Here is a 24,208-nt window from a genome sequence, read left to right on the forward strand (position 1 = left end):
TGAGAGAGATCATAGAGAGATAGTATTCTCTTCCCCCCCCTCCCTCCCTCTCCTCTTCCCCCCCCTCCCTCCCTCTCCTCTTCCCCCCCCTCCCTCCCTCTCCTCTTCCCCCCCCCTCCCTCTCCTCTTCCCCCCCCCCCCTCCCTCTCCTCTTCCCCCCCTCCCTCTCCTCTTCCCCCCCTCCCTCTCCTCTTCCCCCCCCCCCTCTCCTCTTCCCCCCCCTCCCTCTCCTCTTCCCCCCCCCCTCCCTCTCCTCTTCCCCCCCCTCCCTCTCCTCTTCCCCCCCTCCCTCTCCTCTTCCCCCCCTCCCTCTCCTCTTCCCCCCCTCCCTCTCCTCTTCCCCCCCCTCCCTCTCCTCTTCCCCCCCCCTCCCTCTCCTCTTCCCCCCCTCCCTCTCCTCTTCCCCCCCTCCCTCTCCTCTTCCCCCCCCTCCCTCTCCTCTTCCCCCCCCTCCCTCTCCTCTTCCCCCCCCTCCCTCTCCTCTTCCCCCCCCTCCCTCTCCTCTTCCCCCCCCTCCCTCTCCTCTTCCCCCCCCCTCCCTCTCCTCTTCCCCCCCCCTCCCTCTCCTCTTCCCCCCCCTCCCTCTCCTCTTCCCCCCCCTCCCTCTCCTCTTCCCCCCCCTCCCTCTCCTCTTCCCCCCCCTCCCTCTCCTCTTCCCCCCCCTCCCTCTCCTCTTCCCCCCCCTCCCTCTCCTCTTCCCCCCCTCCCTCTCCTCTTCCCCCCCCTTCCCTCTCCTCCCCCCCCTTCCCTCTCCTCCCCCCCACTTCCCTCTCCTCCCCCCCCTTCCCTCTCCTCCCCCCCTTCCCTCTCCTCCCCCCCTCCTCTCTCCTCTCCTCTCCCTCGCCCCCCCCCCCCCCCCCGCTGTCAGAAACACATAGACACTGACAGACAGAGAGAGACACACACTTGGGTGGGGGGGGGGGCCCGTCCAGCACGCTGTTCGAGGGCTCCCGGTGCTGCAGTCGGGGAGTAGAATTTTTTTTATTTATTGTTTAATTTTTTTAATTTTTAATTTTTTTTGATTGATTTATTGGTTGATTTATTGATGTATTTATTGTTGATGATGGCTCCTTATTTGTAAAACTGAAGTGTTTAATGATTGTGAACTTCCCTTTAAACCCCCTCCCCCCATTCCCTATACCTGATTTGTAACCTACGCCTGATTTTCTAAGTGCAGGCAAGGTTTTTCTGAGTGTACAAAAATCTACACTTACTCCATTCTAAGTTAGTTTGGAGTAAGTTTTCACTGCCTAAACTTTCAAAACGGGCTTAAGTGGCCGGACACGCCCCCTTTTGGGAAAACAAAATCTGTTCCAAACTGAAACTGTTCTAACTGACTAGAACTGGAGCAAACTAAATGCCAAGAATTGCAATTTCTAAGATACTCCATTCGAAACCAGTTGCTCCAGAAAAACAGGAGCAACTCAGGCCGAAACTGGGCTCTTATGTTTACAGCGCCTTTCACGAATTAGGCCGGTGCGAAGCGCTTTACAGCCAATGAAATACTTTAGAAATTTATTGTATTGTAGGAAACAGGTGTCTACTGAACATGGTCCATGTCTCTGAGCCGTACAGGAGGGCGGGTATTACTACAGCCCTGTAGACCATGAGCTAACACCTCAAGTCGCTGGAGAAATACTACCAACGATGTCTCCGCAAGACCCTACAAATACCCTGGGAGGACAGACGCACCAACATTAGCGTCCTTGACCAGGCCAACATCCCCAGCATTGAAGCACTGACCACACTTGATCAGCTCCGCTGGGCAAGCCACATTGTCCGCATGTCAGACACAAGACTCCCAAAGCAAGCGCTTTACTTGGAACGCCTTCACTGCAAACGAGCCAAAGGTGGGCAGAGGAAACGTTACAAGGACACCCTCAAAGCCTCCCTGATAAAATGCAACATCCCCTCCGACATCTGGGAGTCCCTGGCCAAAGACCACCCTAAGTCGAGGAAGTGCATCCGGGAGGACGTTGAGCACCTTGAGTCTCATCAAATCCCACCCACCCCTTCCCTCAACGACTATCTCTCACCTGTGACAGAGACTGTGGTTCTCGTATTGGACTGTTCAGCCACCTAAGGACTCATATTTTAAGAGTGGAAGCAAGTCTTCGATTCCGAGGGACTACCTATGATGATGATGTGAAACAGGATAGAGGAGTGTATATTAGCTTCAGGATAAATGGATCTTTGCCGCTAGCAGTCCAAAGCCAAGACCTGTGAAGAACTTGTTTGGGATCTCGTTTTCTGATGACTATGCCTTCGTTGCCCACACAGAAGCGGCTCATTTCTTGAATTCTTGCAAAAAATTTGGCCTCAGCATCAGTCTGAAGATGGAAATTATATACCTGCCTTCCCCAGGAAAACCCTGATGTACCACCCAATATTACCATTGAATGGCATCTGCTGTCTGCAGTGGATATGTTCACCTACCTAGGAAGCACCAAAGACAGGGTTGCTTTTGGAAGGCTCTTTTTGAGGTTATGGAATAAAAGGAGTATTAAACTGGCGGCAAAACATGATCTATAATGTGATACTTATAACTTCCTTACTCTGTTCAATAGCTAGACCACTTGCAGTCGTCAGAAAACAGTCATTTCCATCTGGGTTGCCTCATAAATATTATGAAAATTCAATGGTGGGACAAAATTCTGGACACTCAGGTCCTCCGAAGAGCAGTCCGAGTGCCTGATGCTGGTCTACCCAAGAAGGTATTCATTGGTGAGCTGAAACAAAGGTAAATGCTCCTGTCAGTTCAGAAGATATAAGGATTACCTAAAAACTAATCTTAAACAAATTGTGGCTTTGCAACTGATGCATGATGCTTGTGGCAGGAATAAGTGGCAAGGAATGATTCACAATGACATGTCAAAGCTTGAAGCAAGCTGTATCCAGCTAGCTGAAGAAAAGAGAACCCAAAGAAAATCAAGGAAAGATCAGCCTGCTGGTCAGTCTGACAACTTGATGTCCTGTATGTGGGAAAACATTCCCCACGGAAATCAGACTTTACAGTCATGTGCGAACCCACAATCTGCATAAATGAAGATGAATCAAAGGCCATCGTCCTTGATAACGATACCGTTATTGTGGTAGCACCATGAGTCACCGTGCTGGAAAATGTTGTTGCAAAGGTACAATCGGTTGGAGGGAGAGACAGGGAAGAGGTTTTTTTTTTCCTTGATTGCACGCTAGATTCTTTCTGAATTTTGTGTTTGAGATGTTGCAGGATGCCACAGTTTTCATTTCAACTACCTAGTGCCAGGATGAAGCATTCTAAAATCATTTATATGCTGATCAAAGTCTCCTCTACTCTGTTTCTCTCAAAATAAAGATTTTGATTTTATATAGCACCTTTCACGATCACTGGATGTGTCTCAGTGCTTTAGAAACATAGAAATTAGGTACAGGAGCAGGCCATTCAGCCCTTCGAACCTGCACTGCCATTCAATAAGATCATGGCTGATCATTCAACTTCAGTACCCCTTTCCTGCTTTGTCTCCATACCCCTTGATCCCTTTGGCCGCAAGGAACATATCTAACTCCCTTTTGAATATATCTAATGCACTGGCCTCAACAACTTTCTGCAGTAGAGAATTCCTTAGGTTAACCACTCTGAGTGAAGAAGTTTCTCCTCATCTCGGTCCTAAATAGCTTACCCCTTATTCTTAGACTGTGACCCCTGGTTCTGAAACTCCCCAGCAACGGGAGCATTCTTCCTGCCTCTAACCTGTCCAATCTCGTCAGAATTTTATGTGTTTCTGTGAGATCTCCTCATTCTTCTAAACTCCAGTGGATACAAGCCCAGTTGATCCAGTCTTTCCTCATGTGTTAGTCCTGCCATCCCGGGAATCAGTCTGGTGAACATTTGCTGTACTCCCTCAATAGCAACAATGTCCTTCCTCAGATTAAGAGACCAAAACTAACACACTATTCTAGGTGTGGCTTCACCAATGCTCTGCAGTGAGACCTCCCTGCTCCTATACTCAAATCCTCTAGCTATGAAGGCCAACATGCCATTTGCCGCCTTCACCGCTTGCTGTACTGCATGCTAACCTTCAACGACTGATGTACCATAACACCCAGGTCTCATTTGCACCTCCCCTCTTCCTAATCTGTCATCATTCAGATAATCTGTCGTCCTGTTTTTGCCACCAAAGTGGATAACCTCATATTTATCCATATTATACTGCATCTGCCATGCATTTGCCCACTCACCTAACCTGTCCAAGTCACCCTGCAGCCTCTTGGCATCCTCCTCAGCTCTCACCGCCACCCAGCTTACTGTCATCTGCAAACTTGGAAATATTACACTCAATTCCTTCATCTAAATCATTGATGTATATTGTAAATAGCTGGGGTCCCAGCACTGAACCCTGCGGCACCCCACTGGTCACTGCCTGCCATTCTGAAAAGGACCCGTTTATTTTGACTCTTTGCTTCCTGTCTGCCAACCAGTTTTCTATCCACATCAGTACATTACCCCCAATACCATGTGCTTTAATTTTGAACACTAATCTCTTTTGTGTGAGACCTTGTCAAAAAGCCTTTTGAAAGTCCAAATACACCACAGCCACTGGTTCTCCCTTGTCCCTCTACTAGTTACATCCTCAAAAAATTCTTAGAAGATTTGTCAAGCATGATTTCCCTTTCATAAATCCATGCTGACTTGGACCGATCCTGTCACTGCTTTCCAAATGCGCTGCTATTTCATCTTTAATAATTGATTCCAACATTTTCCCTAGCACCGATGTCAGGCTAACAGGTCTATAATTCCCTGTTTTCTCTCTCCCTCCTTTTTTAAAAAGTGGTGTTACATTAGCTACCCTCCAGACAAAGAATGCAAAAGGCAAGAGGCAACAGAGCAGAGTAGCACTGGGGTAAGTGTAAACCACAAGGTGATAGGAAGGGACGATATGTATGAATATAAAGGGGCTGCAGGAGGGATCAAAACTAAAAGTCATGGTTTAAAAACTAGTATTAAAACACTCTACCTAAACGCACGCAGCATTCGAAATAAAGTAAATGAGTTGACGGCACAAATTACAAATGGGTATGATTTGGTGGCCATTACAGAAACGTGGTTGCAGGGTGGCCAAGACTGGGAATTAAACATAGAAACATAGAAAATAGGTGCAGGAGCAGGCCATTCAGCCCTTCTAGCCTGCGCCACCATTCAATGAGTTCATGGCTGAACATGAAACTTCAGTACCCCCTTCCTGCTTTCTCGCCATACCCCTTGATCCCCCGAGTAGTAAGGACTTCATCTAACTCCCTTTTGAATATATTTAGTGAATTGGCCTCAACTACTTTCTGTGGTAGAGAATTCCACAGGTTCACCACTCTCTGGGTGAAGAAGTTTCTCCTCATCTCGGTCCTAAATGGCTTACCCCTTATCCTTAGACTGTGACCCCTGGTTCTGGACTTCCCCAACATTGGGAACATTCTTCCTGCATCAAACCTGTCAGAATTTTAAACGTTTCTATGAGGTCCCCTCTCACTCTTCTGAACTCCAGTGAATACAAGACCAGTTGATTCAGTCTTTCTTGATAGGTCAGTCCCACCATCCCGGGAATCAGTCTGGTGAATCTTCGCTGCACTCCCTCAATAGCAAGAACGTCCTTCCTCAAGTTAGGAGACCAAAACTGTACACACTACTCCAGGTGTGGCCTCACCTGTACAACTGTAGCAACACCTCCCTGCCCCTGTACTCAAATCCCCTCGCTATGAAGGCCAACATGCCATTTGCTTTCTTAACCGCCTGCTGTACCTGCATGCCAACCTTCAATGACTGATGTACCATGACACCCAGGTCTCGCTGCACCTTTCCCCTTCCTAATCTGTCACCATTCAGATAATAGTCTGTCTCTGTTTTTACCACCAACGTGGATAACCTCACATTTATCCACATTATACTTCATCTGCCATGCATTTGCCCACTCACCTAACCTATCCAAGTCACTCTGCAGCCTCATAGCATCCTCCTCGCAGCTCACACTGCCACCCAACTTAGTGTCATCCGCAAATTTGGAGATACTACATTTAATCCCCTCGTCTAAATCATTAATGTACAATGTAAACGGCTGGGGCCCCAGCACAGAACCTTGCGGTACCCCACTAGTCACTGCCTGCCATTCTGAAAAGTACCCATTTACTCCTACTCTTTGCTTCCTGTCTGACAACCAGTTCTCAATCCACGTCAGCACACTACCCCCAATCCCATGTGCTTTAACTTTGCACATTAATCTCCTGTGTGGGACCTTGTCGAAAGCCTTCTGAAAGTCCAAATATACCACATCAACTGGTTCTCCTTTGTCCACTTTACTGGAAACATCCTCAAAAAATTCCAGAAGATTTGTCAAGCATGATCTCCCTTTCACAAATCCATGCTGACTTGGACCTATCATGTCACCATTTTCCAAATGCGCTGCTATGACATCCTTAATAATTGATTCCATCATTTTACCCACTACTGAGGTCAGGCTGACCGGTCTATAATTCCCTGCTTTCTCTCACCCTCCTTTTTTAAAAAGTGGGGTTACATTGGCTACCCTCCACTCGATAGGAACTGATCCAGAGTCAATGGAATGTTGGAAAATGACTGTCAATGCATCAGCTATTTCCAAGGCCACCTCCTTAAGTACTCTGGGATGCAGTCCATCAGGCCCTGGGGATTTATCGGACTTCAATCCCATCAATTTCCCCAACACAATTTCCCGACTAATAAAGATTTCCCTCAGTTCCTCCTCCTTACTCGACCCTCTGACCCCTTTTATATCCGGAAGGTTGTTTGTGTCCTCAGTGAATAGTGAACCAAAGTACTTGTTCAATTGGTCTGCCATTTCTTTGTTCCCCGTTATGACTTCCCCTGATTCTGACTGCAGGGGACCTACGTTTGTCTTTACTAACCTTTTTCTCTTTACATACCTATAGAAACTTTTGCAATCCGCCTTAATGTTCCCTGCAAGCTTCTTCTCGTACTCCATTTTCCCTGCCCTAATCAAACCCTTTGTCCTCCTCTGCTGAGTTCTAAATTTCTCCCAGTCCCCAGGTTCGCTGCTATTTCTGGCCAATTTGTATGCCACTTCCTTGGCTTTAATACTATCCCTGATTTCCCTAGATAGCCACGGTTGAGCCACCTTCCCTTTTTTATTTTTACGCCAGACAGGAATGTACAATTGTTGTAATTCATCCATGCGGTCTCTAAATGTCTGCCATTGCCCATCCACAGTCAACCCCTTAAGTATCATTAGCCAATTTATCTTAGCCAATTCATGCCTCATACCTTCAAAGTTACCCTTCTTTAAGTTCTGGACCATGGTCTCTGAATTAACTGTTTCATTCTCCATCCTAATGCAGAATTCCACCATATTATGGTCACTCTTCTCCAAGGGGCCTCGCACAATGAGATTGTTAATTAATCCTCTCTCATTACACAACACCCAGTCTAAGATGGCCTCCCCCCTAGTTGGTTCCTCGACATATTGGTCTAGAAAACCATCCCTTATGCACTCCAGGAAATCCTCCTCCACTGTATTGCTTCCAGTTTGGCTAGCCCAATCTATGTGCATATTAAAGTCACCCATTATAACTGCTGCACCTTTATTGCATGCACTCCTAATTTCCTGTTTGATGCGATGCCCTCCCCAACATCACTACGACTGTTTGGAGGTCTGTACACAACTCCCACTAACGTTTTTTGCCCTTTAGTGTTCTGCAGCTCTACCCATATAGATTCCACATCATCCAAGCTAATGTCTTTCCTAACTATTGCATTAATCTCCTCTTTAACCAGCAATGCTACCTCACCTCCTTTTCCTTTTATTCTATCCTTCCTGAATGTTGAATACCCCTGGATGTTGAGTTCCCAGCCCTGATCATCCTGGAGCCACGTCTCCGTAATCCCAATCACATCATATTTGTTAACATCTATTTGCACAGTTAATTAATCCACCTTATTGCGGATACTCCTTGCATTAAGACACAAAGCCTTCAGGCTTGCTTTTTTAACACCCTTTATCCTTTTAGAATTTTGCTGTACAGTGGCCCTTTTTGTTCTTTGCCTTGGGTTTCTCTGCCCTCCACTTTTACTCATCTCCTTTCTGTCTTTTGCTTCTGTCTCCATTTTGTTTCCCTCTGTCTCCCTGCATAGGTTCCCATCCCCCTGCCATATTAGTTTAACTCCTCCCCAACAGCACTAGCAAACACTCCCCCTAGGACATTGGTTCCGGTCCTGCCCAGGTGCAGACCGTCCGATTTGTACTGGTCCCACCTCCCCCAGAACCGGTTCCAATGCCCCAGGAATTTGAATCCCTCCCTGCTGCACCACTGCTCAAGCCACGTATTCATCTGCGCTATCCTGCGATTCCTACTCTGACTAGCACGTGGCACTGGTAGCAATCCCGAGATTACTACTTTTGAGGTCCTACTTTTTAATTTAGCTCCTAGCTCCTTAAATTCTTTTCGTAGGACCTCATCCCTTTTTTTTTTACCTATGTCGTTGGTACCAATGTGCAACACGACAACTGGCTGTTCTCCCTCCCATTTCAGAATGTCCTGCACCTGCTCCGAGACATCCTTGACCCTTGCACCAGGGAGGCAACATACCATCCTGGAGTCCCGGTTGCGGCCGCAGAAACGCCTATCTATTCCCCTCACCATCGAATCCCCTATCACTATCGCGCTCCTAATCTTTTTCCTGCCCTTCTGTGCAGCAGAGCCAGCCACAGTGCCATGAACTTGGCTGCTGCTGCCCTCCCCTGATGAGTCATCCCCCCCCAACAGTACTCAAAGCAGTGTATCTGTTTTGCAGGGGGATGACCACAGGGGACCCCTGCACTATCTTTCTTGCACTGCTCTTCCTGCTGGTCTTCCATTCCCTATCTGGCTGTGGGCCCTTCTCCTGCGGTAAGACCAACTCACTACACGTGATACTCACGTCATTCTCAGCATCGTGGATGCTCCAGAGTGAATCCACCCTCAGCTCCAATTCTGCATCGCGGACCATCAAGAGCTCGAGGCGGATACACTTCCCACACACGTAGCGCCCAGGGACACCGGAAGTGTCCCCGAGTTCCCACATGGTACAGGAGGAGCATCTCATGTGACCGAGCTCTCCTGCCATGTCTTAACCCTTAGATACACATAAACGTACAGGGGTACCTGACAATTTGGAAAGATAGACAAGAAGGGAAAGGAGGTGAGGTAGCTCTGTTAATAAAGGATGATATCAGGGCAGTTGTGAGAGGATATTGGCTCTAATGAACAAAATGTTTGATCATTTGTGGGTGGAGCTTAGAGATAGTAAGGGGAAAAAGTCACTGGTGGGCGTGGTTTATAGGCCCCCAAATAATAACTTCACGGGGCGGACAATAATCAAGGGAATAATGGAGGCATGTGAAAAAGGAACGGCAGTAATCATGGGGGATTTTAACCTACATATCGATTGATCAAATCGCACGGGGTAGCCTTGAGGAGGAATTCATAGAATGCATACGGGATTGTTTCTTAGAACAGTATGTTACAGAACCTACAAGGGAGCAAGCTATCTTAGATCTGGTCCTGTGTAATGAGACAGGAATAATAAACAATCTCCTCATAAAAGATCCTCTCGGAATGAGTGATCACAGTATGGTTGAATTTGTAATACAGATTGAGGGTGAGGAAGTAGTGTCTCAAACGAGCGTACTATGCTTAAACAAAGGGGACTACAGTGGGGTGAGGACAGAGTTGGGAACACAGACTAAACGGTGGCACAATTGAACAGTGGAGGACTTTTAAGGAGCTCTTTCATAGTGCGCAACAAAAATATATTCCAGTGAAAAAGAAGGGTGGTAAGAGAAGGGATAACCAGCCGTGGATAACCAAGGAAATAAAGGAGAGTATCAAATTAAAAACTAATGGGTATAAGGTGGCCAAGGTAAGTGGGAAACTAGAAGATTGGGAAAATTTTAAATGACAGCAAAGAATGACTAAGAAAGCAATAAAGAAAGGAAAGATAGATTACGAAAGTAAACTTGCGCAAAACATAAAAACAGATAGTAAAAGCTTTTACTGATATATAAAACGGAAAAGAGTAACTAAAGTAAATGTTGGTCCCTTAGAAGATGAGAAGGGGGATTTAATAATGGGAAATGTGGAAATGGCTGAGACCTTAAACAATTATTTTGCTTTGGTCTTCACAGTGGAAGACACAAAAACCATGCCAAAAATTGCTGGTCACGGGATTGTGGGAAGGGAGGATTTTGAGACAATCACTAGGGGGGTAGTGCTGGACAGGCTAATGGATCTCAAGGTAGACAAGTCCCCTGGTCCTGATGAAATGCATCCCAGGGTATTAAAAGAGATGGCGGAAGTTATAGCAGATGCATTCGTTATTATCTACCAAAATTCTCTGGACTCTGGGGAGGTATCATCGGATTGGAAAGCAGCTAATGTAACGCCTCTGTTTAAAAAAAGGCAGGTAACTATAGACCGGTTAGTTTAACATCTGTAGTGGGGAAAATGCTTGAAGCTATCATTAAGGAAGAAATAGCGGGACATCTAGATAGGAATAGTGCAATCAAGTAGACGCAACATGGATTCATGAAGGGGAAATCATGTTTAACTAATTTACTGGAATTCTTTGAGGATATAATGAGCATAGTGGATAGAGGTGTACCGATGGATGTGGTGTATTTAGATTTCCAAAAGGCATTCAATAAGGTGCCATACAAAAGGTTACTGCAGAAGATAAAGATATGCGGAGTCAGAGAAAATGTATTAGCATGGATAGAGAATTGGCTGGCTGACAGAAAGCAGAGAGTCGGGATAAATGGGTCCTTTTCGGGTTGGAAACCGGTGGTTAGTGGTGTGCCACAGGGATTGGTGCTGGGACCACAACTGTTTACAATATACATAGATGACCTGGAAGAGGGGACAAAGTGTAGTGTAACAAAATTTGCAGATGACACAAAGATTAGTGGGAAAGCGGATTGTGTGGACGACACAGAGGCTGCAAAGAGATTTAGATAGGTTAAGCCAATGGGCTAAGGTTTGGCAGATGGAATACAATGTCGGAAAATGTGAGGTCATCCACCTTGGGCGGGGGGGGGGGGGGGGGGGACGACAGTAAAAGGGAATATTATTTGAATGGGGAGAAATTACAACATGCTGCGGTGCAGAGGGACCTGGGGGTCCTTGTGCATGAATCCCAAAAAGTTAGTTTGCAGGTGCAGCAGGTAATCAGGAAGGCGAATGGAATGTTGGCCTTCATTGCGAGAGGGATGGAGTACAAAAGCAGGGAGGTCCTCCTGCAACTGTACAGGGTATTGGTGAGGCCGCACCTGGAGTACTATGTGCAGTTTTGGGCACCTTACTTGAGGAAGTATATACTAGCTTTGGAGGGGGTACAGAGACGATTCACTAGGCTGATTCCGGAGATGAGGGGGTTACCTTATGATGATAGATTGGGTAGACTGGGTCTTTACTCGTTGGAGTTCAGAAGGATGAGGGGTGATCTTATAGAAACATTTAAAATAATAAAGGGATAGACAAGATAGAGGCAGAGAGGTTGTTTCCACTGGTCGGGGAGACTAGAACTAGGGGGCACAGCCTCAAAATACAGGGAGCCAATTTAAAACCGGGTTGAGAAGGAATTTCTTCTCCCCAGAGGGTTGTGAATCTATGGAATTCTCTGCCCAAGGCAGCAGTTGAGGCTAGCTCATTGAATGTATTCAAATCACAGATAGATAGATTTTTAACTAATAAGGGAATTAAGGGTTACGGGGAGCGGGCAGGTAATTGGAGCTGAGTCCACGGCCAGATCAGCCATGATCTTGTTGAATGGTGGAGCAGGCTCGAGGGGCTAGATGGCCTACTCCTGTTCCTAATTCTTATGTTCTTATGTTCTCCAGTCCATAGGAACTGATCCAGAGTCAATACAATGTTGGAAAATGATGACCAATGCATCCACTATTTCTAGGGCCACTTCCTTAAGTACTCTGGGATGTAGTCTATCGGGCCCTGGAGATTTATCGGCTTTCAATCCCATCAATTTCCCTGACACAATTTCCTGACTAATAAGAATTTTCTTCAGTTCCTCCTTCTCGCTGGGCCCTCGATCCCCCAGTATTTCCAGAAGGTTATTTGTGTCTTCCTTAGTGAAGACTGATCCAAAGTATTTGTTGAATTGGTCTGCCATTTCTTTGTTCCCTGATTCTGACTGCAAGAGACCTACATTAGTCTTCACTAATCTTTTTCTCTTCACTTATCTATAGAAGCTTTTGCAGTCAGTTTTTATGTTCCTGCAAGCTTCCTCTCGCACTCTATTTCCCCCCTCCTAATTAGACCCTTTGTCCTCTGCTGAATTCTAAATTTCTCCCAGTCCTCAGGTTTGCTGCTTTTTCTGGCCAATTTATATGCCTCTTCCTTGGATTTAACGCTGTCCCTAATTTCCCTTGTTAGCCATGGTTGAGCTACCTTCACTATTTTATTTTTACTCCAGACAGGGATGTACAATTGTTGACGTTCAACCATGTGATCTATAAATGTCTGCCATTGCCTATCCATGGTCAACCCCTTAAGTATCATTTGCCACTCTATCCTAGCCGATTCACATCTCATACCATCGACGTTACCTTTCCTTAAGTTCAGGACCCTAGTCTCTGAATTAACACTGTCACTCTCCATCTTAATAAAGAATTCTACCATGGTATGGTCACTCTTCCCCAGGGGTCTCGCACAAGATTGCTAATTAGTCCTCTCTCATTACACAACACCCAGTCTAGGATGGCCAGCTCTGTAGATGGTTCCTCAACATATTGGTCTAGAAATCTATCCCTAATGCACTCCAGGAAATCCTCCACCACCGCATTGCTACCAGCTTGGTTAGCCCAATCTATATGTAGATTAAAGTCGCCCATGATAACTGCTGTACCTTTATTGCACTTATCCCTAATTTCTTGTTTGATGCCATCCCCAACCTCACTACTACTGTTTGGTCTGTACACAACTCCCACTAGCATATTCCACAGCATCCAAGCTCATGTCTTTTCTTACTATTGCGTTAATTTCCCCTTGAACCAGCAACGCTACCCCATCTCCTTTTCCTTTCTGACTATCCTTCCAGAATGTTGAATAACCCTGGATGTTGAGTTCCCAGCCTTGGTCACCCTGGCGCCATGTCTCCGTAATCCCAATTATATCATAATCGTTAATAGCAGTTAATTCATCCACCTTATTACGAATACTCCTCACATTGAGGCACAGAGCCTTCAGGCTTGTCTTTTTAACACTCTCTTTGTCCCTTTTAGAATTTTGCTGTAATGTGGCCCTTTTTGATTTTTGCCTTTGTTTCTCTGCCCTCCATTTTTGCTATTCTCCCTTCTTTCTTTTGCTTCTGCCCCCATTTTATTTCCCTCTATCTCCCTGCATAGGTTCCCATCCCCCTACTATATTAGTTTAAACCCTCCCCAACAGCACTAGCAATCACTTCCCCCATTGGTTCTGGTCCTGCCCAGATGCATATCGTCCACTGGTCCCACCTCCCCCAGAACTGGTTCCAATGTCCCAGGAATTTGAATCCCTCCCTCTTGCACCACTCCTCAAACCACGTATTCATCTTAGCTATCCTGCTATTTCTACTTTGACTAGCATGTGGCACTGGTCGCAATCTTGAGATTACTAACTTTGAGGTCCTACTTTTTAATTTTACTCCTAGCTCCCTAAATTCAGCTTGTAGGACCTCATTCCACTTTTTACCTATATCGTTGGTACCTATATGCACCACGACAACTGGCTGTTCACCCTCCCCCTCCAGAAGGCCCTGCAGCCGCTCAGACATCCTTGACCTTGCATCAGGAAGGCAACTTACCATCTCGGAGTCTCGGTTGCGACTGCAGAAACGCCTATCTATCCCCCTTACAATAGAATCCCCTACCACTATAGCTCTCCCACTCTTTTTCCTGCCCTCCTGTGCAGCAGAGTCACCCACGGTGCCATGAACTTGGCTGCTACTGCCTTCCCCTGGTGGGCCATCTCCCCCAACAATATCCGAAGCGGTATATCTGTTTTGGAGGGAGATGACCGTAGGGAACTCCTGCACTGCCTTCCTACTCCTGCTCTGCCTGATGGTCACCCTTTCCCTATCTGTCTTTGTAACCTATACCTGCGGTGTGACCAACTCACTGAACGTGCTATTCACGACATCCTCAGCATCGCTCATGCTCCAGAGTGAATCCATCTGCAGCTCCAGTGCCGTCACAGCCAATTAAATACTTTTGGAGTGTGGGTACTGTTGTAATGTGGGAAATAAGGCAGCCAATTTGCGCACAAGCAAGCTCCCACAAACAGCAATGTGATAATAACTGGATAATCTGTTTTTATTATGTTGATTGAGGGATAAATATTGGCCAGGACTCCCCTGCTCTTCCAAATAGTGCCATGGGATCTTTTGAGAGAGCGGCCGAGGTCTCGGTTTAACATCTCGCCCGAAAGACAGCACCTCCCACAGTGTGGCACTCCTTCAGCACTGCACTAGAGTGTCAACTTAGATTTTTTGTGCTCAAGTACCTGAAGTGGGTCTTGAGCCCACAACCTTCTGACTCAGATGAGATACCCACTGAGCCACAGCTGACACTTGGTCCTGAACTTAGAAGCTCATTCCTATAGCAATGTTCCTCTTCCCACACCAGCCCTCCTCCAGCCTTCTGACCATGTCAAATTAATGCTGCATTTGGGGCAGTTTCTTATTATTGGCCAATGACGAATAGGAACTGGGTTGAGGCTGCTTGAACTCGCTTCATCTAGTTAGTTAGAAACCGAGGATATTTTCATCCAATCAGTTTGGGCTGAGTTGACACCGAAAGGGTAAAAAGCAAGCGATGAATCCACTGCACTATTACACTATAGATTAACACAAACATGGGCACGTCAAGATTTCCCCCTTTGTGGTAAATATAAAATTGGACATAAATTACAAGAAACACACTGAAAAATTTATAATGCTGGCAGTAGGATTCCAGCGAATGCTCGTCAAGTGAAATTTTCATACCATACTTAAACTGCAAAAAAAACCTGTCCAGCAGTACTGTTGAGCTTCATGTTTGCATTTGGTATTATCTCAGGTACAACAGTGCTGGTCACTCACCAAAGTATCTTGCATTCAGGCGTATGTGTCTACTGCCCAATATATATACAGTAAGTAACCTGAGTGTAACAATCGGACTCCTTTGGATGTTGTCTCTTTCTCTATAGACCAGTTAGTCTAACATCTGTGGTTGGGAAGATGTTGGAGTCCATTATTAAAGAAGCAGTAGCAGGACACTTGAAAAACATAATTCAGTCAGGCAGAGTCAGCATGGATTTATGAAGGGGAAGTCATGTTTGACAAATTTGCTGGAATTCTTTGAGGACGTAACGAACAGGATGGATAAAGGGGAACCGGTGGATGTGGTGTATTTGGACTTCCAGAAGGCATTTGATAAGGTGCCACATAAAAGGTTACTGCGCAAGATAAAAGTTCACAGGGTTGTGGGTAATATATTGGTATGGATAGAGGATTGGCTAACTAACAGAAAACAGAGTGTCGGGATAAATGGTTCATTCTCGGGTTGGCAACCAGTAACTAGTGGGGTGCCGCAGGGATCAGTGCTGGGACCCCAACTATTTGCAATCTGTAACGACTTGGAAAAAGGGACTGAGTGTAACGTAGCCAAATTTGCTGATGATACAAAGATGGGAGGAAAAGCAATGTGTGAGGAGGACACAAAAAATCTGCAAAAGGACATTTGACAGGCTAAGTGAGTGGGCAAGAATTTGGAGAATGGAGTATAATGTTGGAAAGTGTGAGGTCATGCACTTTTGCAGAAAAAAAATCCAAGAGCAACTTATTACTTAAATGGAGAAAGATTGCAAAGTGCTGTAATACAGCGGGACCTGTGGGTACTTGTGCATAAAATGCAAAAGGAGAGTATGCAGGTACAGCAAGTGATCAGGAAGGCCAAAGGAATCTTGGCCTTGATTGAAAAGGTGATGGAGTATAAAAGCAGGGAAGTCTTGCTACAGCTATACAGGGTATTGGTGAGGCCACACCTGGAATACTGTGTGCAGTTTTGGTTTCCATATTTACAAAAGGATATACTTGTTTTGGAGGCAGTTCAGAGAAGGTTCACCTAGGTTCATTCCGGAATGAGGGGGTTGACTTATGAGGAAAGATTGAGTAGGTTGTGCCTCTACTCATTGGAATTCAGAAGAATGAGATATGATCTTAAAATGTGTAAGATTATGAGGGGGCTTGACAAGGTGGATGCAGAGAGGATGTTTCCACTGATGGGGGAGACTAGAACTAGAGGGCATGATCTTAGAATAAGGGGCAGCCCATTTAAAACTGAGATGAGGAGAAATTTCTTCTGAGGGTTGTAAACCTATGGATTTCGCTGCCTGAGAGCTGTGGAAGCTGGGACATTGAATACATTTAAGATGGAAATAGACAGTTTCTTAAACGATAAGGGGATAAGGGATTATGGGGAGCGGGCAGGGAAGTGGAGCTGAGTCCATGATCAGATCAGCCATGATCTTATTGAATGGCGGAACAGGCTCAAGTGGCCGTATGGCCTACTCCTCCTATTTCTTGTGTTCTTATGTGTTCACTGAAGCACTTTAGTATGATGACTATATCCTGGAGTTCAGCCTCAATGTGCACAGACGCAGGCAGCGTCCACGTACTGTAGCTCAACGACAGAGGTTTGGGTGCTCTTGGACCTGGCCTGGAGGCGGCGTAGGTTAAACAGTTTCCCACTGGCTCTGTAGTTTAGTTCCACTCCAGCGGGGAGCTTGTTGACTGTGAGGTGGAGCATGCGGCGAGAAAGATTGAGAAGAGGGTTGGAACGATGACACAGCCCTGTTTGACCCTGGTCCAGACGTGGATTGGGTCTGTAATGGATCCGTTGGTAAGGATCATGGCCTGCATGTCGTCGTGGAGCAGGCGAAGGATGTTGACAAACTTTTGGGGGTATCCGAAACGGAGGAGGACGCTGCATAGACCCTCGCGGTTGACAGTGTCAAAGGCCTTTATAAGGTCGAAAAAGGCCATGTATAAGGGCTGCCGCTGCTCCCTGCATTTTTCCTGCAACTGTCGCGCTGCAAATATCATGTCCGTTGTGCCCTGTAGGGTACAAAATCCGCATTGTGATTCCGGGAGGAGCTCCTTGGCCACAGGGAGAAGACGGTTGAGGAGGACACTCGCGACAGCTTTCCCAGTGGCTGATAGGGAGATTCCTCTGTAATTGCCGCAGTCGGACTTGTCCCCTTTTTTCGGATGGTCATCGATGGCCTTAAGCTAAACATCCATAAGACAAAGATCCTCCACCAGTCTGTCCTCACCGCACAGCACTCCCTCCCCCCCCCCCCCCCCCCTCCAGTCATCAAGATCCACGGCGCGGCCCTCGACAACGTGGACCATTTCCCATACCTCCGTAGCCTCTTATCAACAAAAGCAGACATTGATGAGATTCAACACCGCCTCCGGTGCAGCCTTCGACCGCCTGAGGAAAAGAGTGTTCGAAAATCAGGCCCTCAAATCTACCACCAAGCTCATGGTCTATAGGGCTGTAGTAATACCTGCCCTCCTGTATGGCTCAGAGGCATGGGCCATGTACAGTAGACAGCTCAAGTCACTGGAGATATACCACCAACGATGTCTCCGCAAGATCCTACAAATTCCCAGGGAGGACAGGCACGCCAACATTGGCGTCCTCGTCCAGGCTAACAACCCCAGCATTGAAGCACTGACCACACTCTATTAGCTCAGCTGGGCAGGCCACATAGTTCACATGCCCGACGCGAGACTCCCAAAGCAAGTGCTCTATGCGGAGCTCCTTCACGGCAAACCAGCCAAAGGTGGGCGGTGGAAACGTTACAAGGACACCCTCAAAGCCTCCCTGATAAAGTGCGACATCCCCACTGACACCTGAGAGTCCCTGGCCAAAGACTGCCGTAAGTGGAGAAAGTGCATCTGGGAGGGCACTAAGCACTTCGAGTCTCAACGCCAAGAGCGTGCAGAAATCAAGAGCAGGCAGCGGAAAGAGCGTGTGGCAAATCAGTCCCACCCACCTCTTCCCTCAACGACTATCTGTCCCACCTGTGACAGAGTCTGTGGCTCTCGTATTGGACTGTTCAGCCACCAAAGAACTCACTTCAGGAGTGGAAGCAAGTTTTCCTCGATTCCGAGATGCTGCCTATGATGATACAGTAACCTGGGAGTGTAACAATAGGACTCCTTTGGATGCTGTCTTTCATATGTGTTCACTGAAGCACTTTAGTATGATGAGGGCAGATATGAATTGTTAAACTTCATTACTTTGCAAGTGAACATACAGAATAACAGGTATAATCAAATCTCATGAATTTGATTAATTACAGAACCCTCCTTGAGATCAAGATGCCACATTATCCCTATTACTGGGCTTGCTTAACTTTTCCTAGTCTTTTGTCTGATTCTGACTGGATCTGGCCCTTAGATGATCACATTTCCCTTCAAAAGCCCATGTTTCCTTCCCAGACTATCTTGCTGACTGCCCCATATTGTCCTTTTCCTATCTCTCTGTTCCCAGCAAGTGGGAGAACTGTCGCACTACCTTGTTCAATGATTCCAGTGGACTCGTCACCCAAACTGACTACCCCATCTGCCAAGAGTATATCCTCACCAGACAGACACTTCATTCTGGGCTCGTGTAAATAAACAACCTCAGTAGGTGTGAATGTTCCTGGAATCTCTAAAATAGCTTTCATTGTCTAAAGGACTTGGGGTTCAAATGAAGAGTCTGAGCCTCTGCTGTTCTGTGAATTTAACCCCATTCATTTCATTAAATTTTTCATGTAAATTACTTAAGATCTTCCCATGGGGACATAGTTGGAAATCCCAAAACGTAACAAGTGCAATTATATTATAGGTTGTGTTCTTCCAAATCTGGGTTCTATTTGGAGAATATTTTGAGTAGGATAAGACCAAGGTGACATACTGCTGGTTTATAGGTCTGCCATTTAGGGAGCATTTTGAGGTGGGAAATTGTAATGCCAGCAGGCTGTTGGAACAGTATTGAACCGAATTGGCTTAAGTACTATTTACTTTTCTTTTCTCTTCACTTCCCCCCCCCCCCCCCGCCAAATAAATCTGGTGACCTCTCGGGTCATGAATACTTACAGATGAAAGGAGCAGGGTCGGGTAGGCTAGCCAAGATATTGCCTACTGCTTGAGCAAAGATTCAATTTCTGTTTTATTTTTGTACTTCTGGAACTTTTTTGTGGCTTTCTGCTTCCTTTCCAAGCGACTGCACTGATTTAGCTTATGGAGTAAGGAGGACCATATCAATCTTGGAACAGATTCGTTGATTTCAGTGCGACCCTACTCGGACCAGGGTTGAGTGAAGCTGCACAAGCTATGAAAAGCCATTGGACAAGGGTGGTTCTTGCACTTAATTTGAAACTGTTCCAGCAAGATCCAATTCAAGGATCAGAGAAAAGTAATAGTTCCATGGTAATCATCATAGGCAGTCCCTTGAAATCGAGGAAGACTTGCTTCCACTCTAAGTGAGTTCTTAGGTGACCTGAACAGTCCAATATGAAAATTACAGTCTCTGTCACAGGTGGGGAAGACAGTTGTTGAAGGAAAGGGCGGGTGGGACTGGTTTGTCGCACACTCCTTCTGCTGCCTGCGCTTGTTTTCTGCATGCTCTTGGTGACGAGACTTGAGGTGCTCAGCTCCCACCCGGATGCACTTCCTCCACTTAAGGCAGTCTTTGGCCAGGGACTCCCAGGTGTCGATGGCGCTGTTGCATTTTTATCAAGAAGGCTTTGAGGGTGTCCTTGAAACATTTCCTCTGCCCACCTGGGGCTCGCCTGCCATGTTGGAATTCCAAGTAGAGCGCTTGCTTTGGGAGTCTTGTCAGGCATGTGAACAACGTGGCCTGCCCAACGGAGCTGGCTGAGTGTGGTCAGTGCTTCGATGCTGGGGATGTTGGCTTGATCGAGAACGGTAATGTTGGTGCGTCTGTCTTCCCAGGGGATTTGCAGGATCTTGCGGAGACATCGTTGGTATTTCTCCAGCGATTTGAGATGTCTACTTTATATGCTCTACGTCTGAGCCATACAGGAGGGCGGGAATCACTACAGTCCTGCAGACCATAAGCTTGGTGCCAAACTTGAGGGCCTGATCGTTGAACACTCTCTTCCTCAGGTGCTAGTGTATCTATGTGGCTTTCTTTTAAAAGCAGTCAGACTTGTATTTCTCGCCTTTCACTTGCACCTGGAGTGAAGCATGCTATCCATTACATTGGAGAAAGATGTACTTAACTGCATTGTATTTGTGAATAAAATCAAGACCTTGTTTTGTGTTTTCAGAATCCAAACCTGAATTTCAAGGAAGTGACTTATGAACTGGATCACCCAGGATTCATCCTTCGTGATAGCAAAGGTCTGCAAATAGCAGTGTATGGAATACAAAAGGGGATGGGGATTGAAGTCTTCCCTGTCGATCTCATCTACAGGCCTTGGAAACATGCAGAAGGACAGGTATAGTCGCAAACAAAGTGGATGGAATTTACTGACTGGTATTTAAAATAGTTTGTTGATAGTACTTGAGCCATTGCTTGATTTCTGAGTCGGATGGTGAGCTCTGACCTAACGTCACATGCACCCTTTTTACACTATTGGAGTCTTGCACAAAACGAGACCGAGGAAGTGACCTCTTGTTATCATGCAATACTTTCTCTATTATGAAGGGGAGGGGAGGAGGAGGTGGGGACAGAAGGCCTTTTTGTTACATAAATGTGGTGCTGAGGTTCTAGTACAGGCTTTTGTATCTGCAGACATGACCTTATTGGAATGGTCTCTTGTCAGCTTTTTAACTCTTGTGGCACTGCTTCCCCATATAACACTTGGAGTAGGGAGCAGTTCAATAACTGCTCAGCCTTCTGTTTGTTTGTGTGGTGCTCCTTTCATGTTGATTGTCAAACTAATCTGAGCAGATCCCACCCCGCTATTACATAAACCTTGTAGGTTTTACATCGGGTCCACAGCACAGAAACAGGCCAGCCAGCCAGCCTATGCTGGTGTTTGCTCCATATGGCCCTCCTCCCACCCCTCTTCATCTCACCCTATCATATCCTTCTAATCTTTTCTCCCTCGTAGTTATCTAGCCTCCCCTTATTAGCATATGCGGTATTTAAGTCAAGATGTGATCCTCACGGCTAAAGGGATCAAGGGGTATGGAGAGAAAGCAGAAGTGGAGTACTGAAGTTGCATGATCATATTGAATGGTGGTGCAGACTCGAAGGGCCAAAGGGCCTACTCCTGTACCTATTTTCTATGTTTCTATGTAACTACTCCTTGTGGTAGCACGTTCTACATTCTTGCACTCTTTGGATAAAAACATTTCTTCTAAATTCCCGATTTGATTTATTAGTGACTATCTTATCCTTATGACCTCTAATTTTGGACTCCCCCACAAGTACAAACATTTTCTCTAACCTAACCCTTTTAATATCTTTCAGGCCACCCTTCAGCCATCTCTTTTTTTTCTAAAAAAGAGCCCCAGCCTGTTAAGTTTTCCCCGATAGTTGTACCTTCACAGCTTGGTATCATCCTTTTGAATCTTTTTTTACACTTTCCCCAATGCCTCTATATCCCTTTTTATAGTTCTAGAGACCAGAGCTGTGCATCGTACTCCCAAGTGTGGTTTCACTAAGGTTAGATAGAGGCTTAACACAACTTCTGCTTTTCAATTCTATCCCTCTAGAAATGGTTTTGATTGAATATTTGAATGTGATCTGAATTATTATGCACAAGAACCTGTTGAATGCAGTTTTTTTTTCCTTCCTCCCTACCAATTATTTTCACCTTCCCTCAAGATGTTAAAACCTCTTTTAGGAATGGTTCCACAGCCAGCAGGTGTTGCCTATATCTAGTCCATTTGGCCATCCTTCATTTAAGCCCAGACAATAATGGCTGAGGTTATCTGTTTTAGTGTTCACATACCCATAGTTTTCCACCCATTAAAATGAATGGGTGGAAAATTGGGGGCCAGCAAGTGCAGAAGCAGAGTCTCCGGCTTTTCAAACACACAAGACATTAAAGCTGAACCCAATCCCATCCACAAAGACACTTCCACTGAGAGCTGTTGAATAGTAAATCAGGAGCAGGAGCTCTGGTCCTCTTTCCCTGCCAACATAGGGCCACTGGCTAGCTGCAGCAGCCACCCTCACTCAGCACAGGCAATTGGAGATATTCTCAGCTAATTACTGGTTTAACCAGCTGAGCCATTACAAAATCTCAATGCATTGATGAATGAAAAGGTTGAAAGGCAGTAATCATTAAAGGTATCTTTCATAATCAGTGAGTTTTTTGATGTCTGCAGGATTGTCCAATGTTGAATATTCCAAAGTAGGATCAAACTTATGAACAAATGTAAGATTTTATTCACGGGGAAAATAAATTCAGCTGTCAATGTTAGGTGTCTCTGTCCCTGGTGTGCTCTGTCCCCAAAAGTCTTTTATAAGAATATAAATAGTAAATGGGCAGTAAGAGGAGGGGTGGGGCGGATTAGGGACCAAAAAGGAGACCTGAGCATGGAGGCAGTGGGTATGGCTGAGGCACTATATGAGTACTTTGCATCTGTCTTTACCAAGGAAGAAGATGCTGCCTAAGTTATAGTGAAAGAGGAAGGTAGTTCAGATACTGGATGGGATTAAAAATTAATTAAGAGGATGTACTAGAAAGTCTGGCTGTACTTAAAATAGATAAGTCACCAGAACAGGATGGGATACATCCTAGGATGCTGAGGGAAGTAAAGGTGGAAATTGCAGAGGTACTGGCCATAATCTTCCAATCCTCCTTTGATACCAGGGTGGACTGGAGAATTGCAAATGTTACACCCTTGTTCAAAAAAGGGTGTAAGGATAACCTCAGCAACTACAGGCAAGTCAGTTTAACCTCGGTAGTGGGGCAGCTTTTAGAAACAATAATCAGAGACAAAATTAAGTCATTTGGACAAGTGTGGATTAATTAAGGAAATCCTGCTTGTTAAAGGCAAATCCTGTTTAACTAACTTGAGAGGGTTGATGAGGGTAATGCAGCTGACGTGGTGTACGTGGCTTTCCAAAAGGTGTTGGATAAAGTGTCACATAATAGGCTTGTTAACAAAGTTGAAGCCCGTGGATTAAAAGGGACAGTCGCAGCATGGATACAAAATTGGCTAAGTGACAGAAAATGGAGTGTAGTGGTGAATGGTTATTTTTCGGAGTGGAGGAAGGTATACAGTGATTTTCCCCAGGAGATCAGTCCTAGGACCACTGCTTTTCTTGATATATATTAATGACTTGGATGTACAGGACACAATTTCAAAATTTGCAGATGACACAAAACTTGGAAGTACAGTATAGTGAACAGTGAGAAGGATAGTGATAGACTTCAAGAGGACGTCGGCAGGCTGGTGGAATAGGTGGGCACGTGACAGACGCAATTTAACGCAGAAAAATGCAAAGTGATACATTTGGTAGGAAGAATGAGGAGAGCAATATGAACTGAAGGGTACAATTCTAAAGGGCTGAATGAACGGAGACTTGGGGGTATATATGCACAAATCGTTGAGGCTGGCAGGTCAGGTTAAAAAAGCATACGGGATCCTGGGTTTCATAATTAGAGGCATAGTGTACAAAAGTAAGGAAGTTATGAGGAACCTTTATAAAACACTGGTTCATCCTCAACTGGAGTATTGTGTCCAATTCTGGGCGCCGCACTTTAGGAAGGATGTGAAGGTCTTGGATCGGGTGCAGAAAAGATTTACGAAAATGATTCCAGGGATGAGGGTTACGTGGATAGACTGGAGAAGCTGGGGTTCTCCTTGGAGCAGAGAAGGTTGAGAGGAGATTGGATAGAGGGGCTCAAAATCATAAAGGGTCTAGACACAGTAGATCGAGAAACTGTTCCCATTGGTGGAAGGGTCGAGAACCATCGGACACAGATTTAAGGTGATTGGCTAGAGGAACCAAAGGCAGCACGAGGAAAAACATTTTTATGCAGCGACTGGGTATAATCTGGAATGCACTGCCTGAAAGGGTGGTGGAGGCAGATTCAATCGTGGCTTTCAAAAGGGAATTGGATAAGTACCTGAAGGGAGAAAATTTGCAGGGCTACGGGGCAAGGGCGGGGGAGTGGGACTCGCTGAAGTGCTCTT

At 45.9% G+C, this 24,208-nt stretch overlaps 1 protein-coding gene across 7 annotated transcripts in view; it reads left to right on the top strand.

Annotated features, from left to right (window-relative positions):
- Positions 1–24,208, top strand: part of cnot1 (CCR4-NOT transcription complex, subunit 1) — a 229,729-nt gene that overhangs the window by 80,714 nt on the left and 124,807 nt on the right. For all 7 annotated transcript variants that reach the window (XM_070897738.1, XM_070897741.1, XM_070897739.1 and 4 more), the window contains one exon: positions 20,377–20,547. In XM_070897738.1, coding sequence (XP_070753839.1) covers positions 20,377–20,547 — 171 coding nt within the window. The remainder of the gene's footprint in view (positions 1–20,376; positions 20,548–24,208) is intronic.

This window comes from Pristiophorus japonicus, chromosome 13 (assembly GCF_044704955.1).
Source record: "Pristiophorus japonicus isolate sPriJap1 chromosome 13, sPriJap1.hap1, whole genome shotgun sequence".
In the NCBI taxonomy this organism is placed as follows: domain Eukaryota; kingdom Metazoa; phylum Chordata; class Chondrichthyes; family Pristiophoridae; genus Pristiophorus; species Pristiophorus japonicus.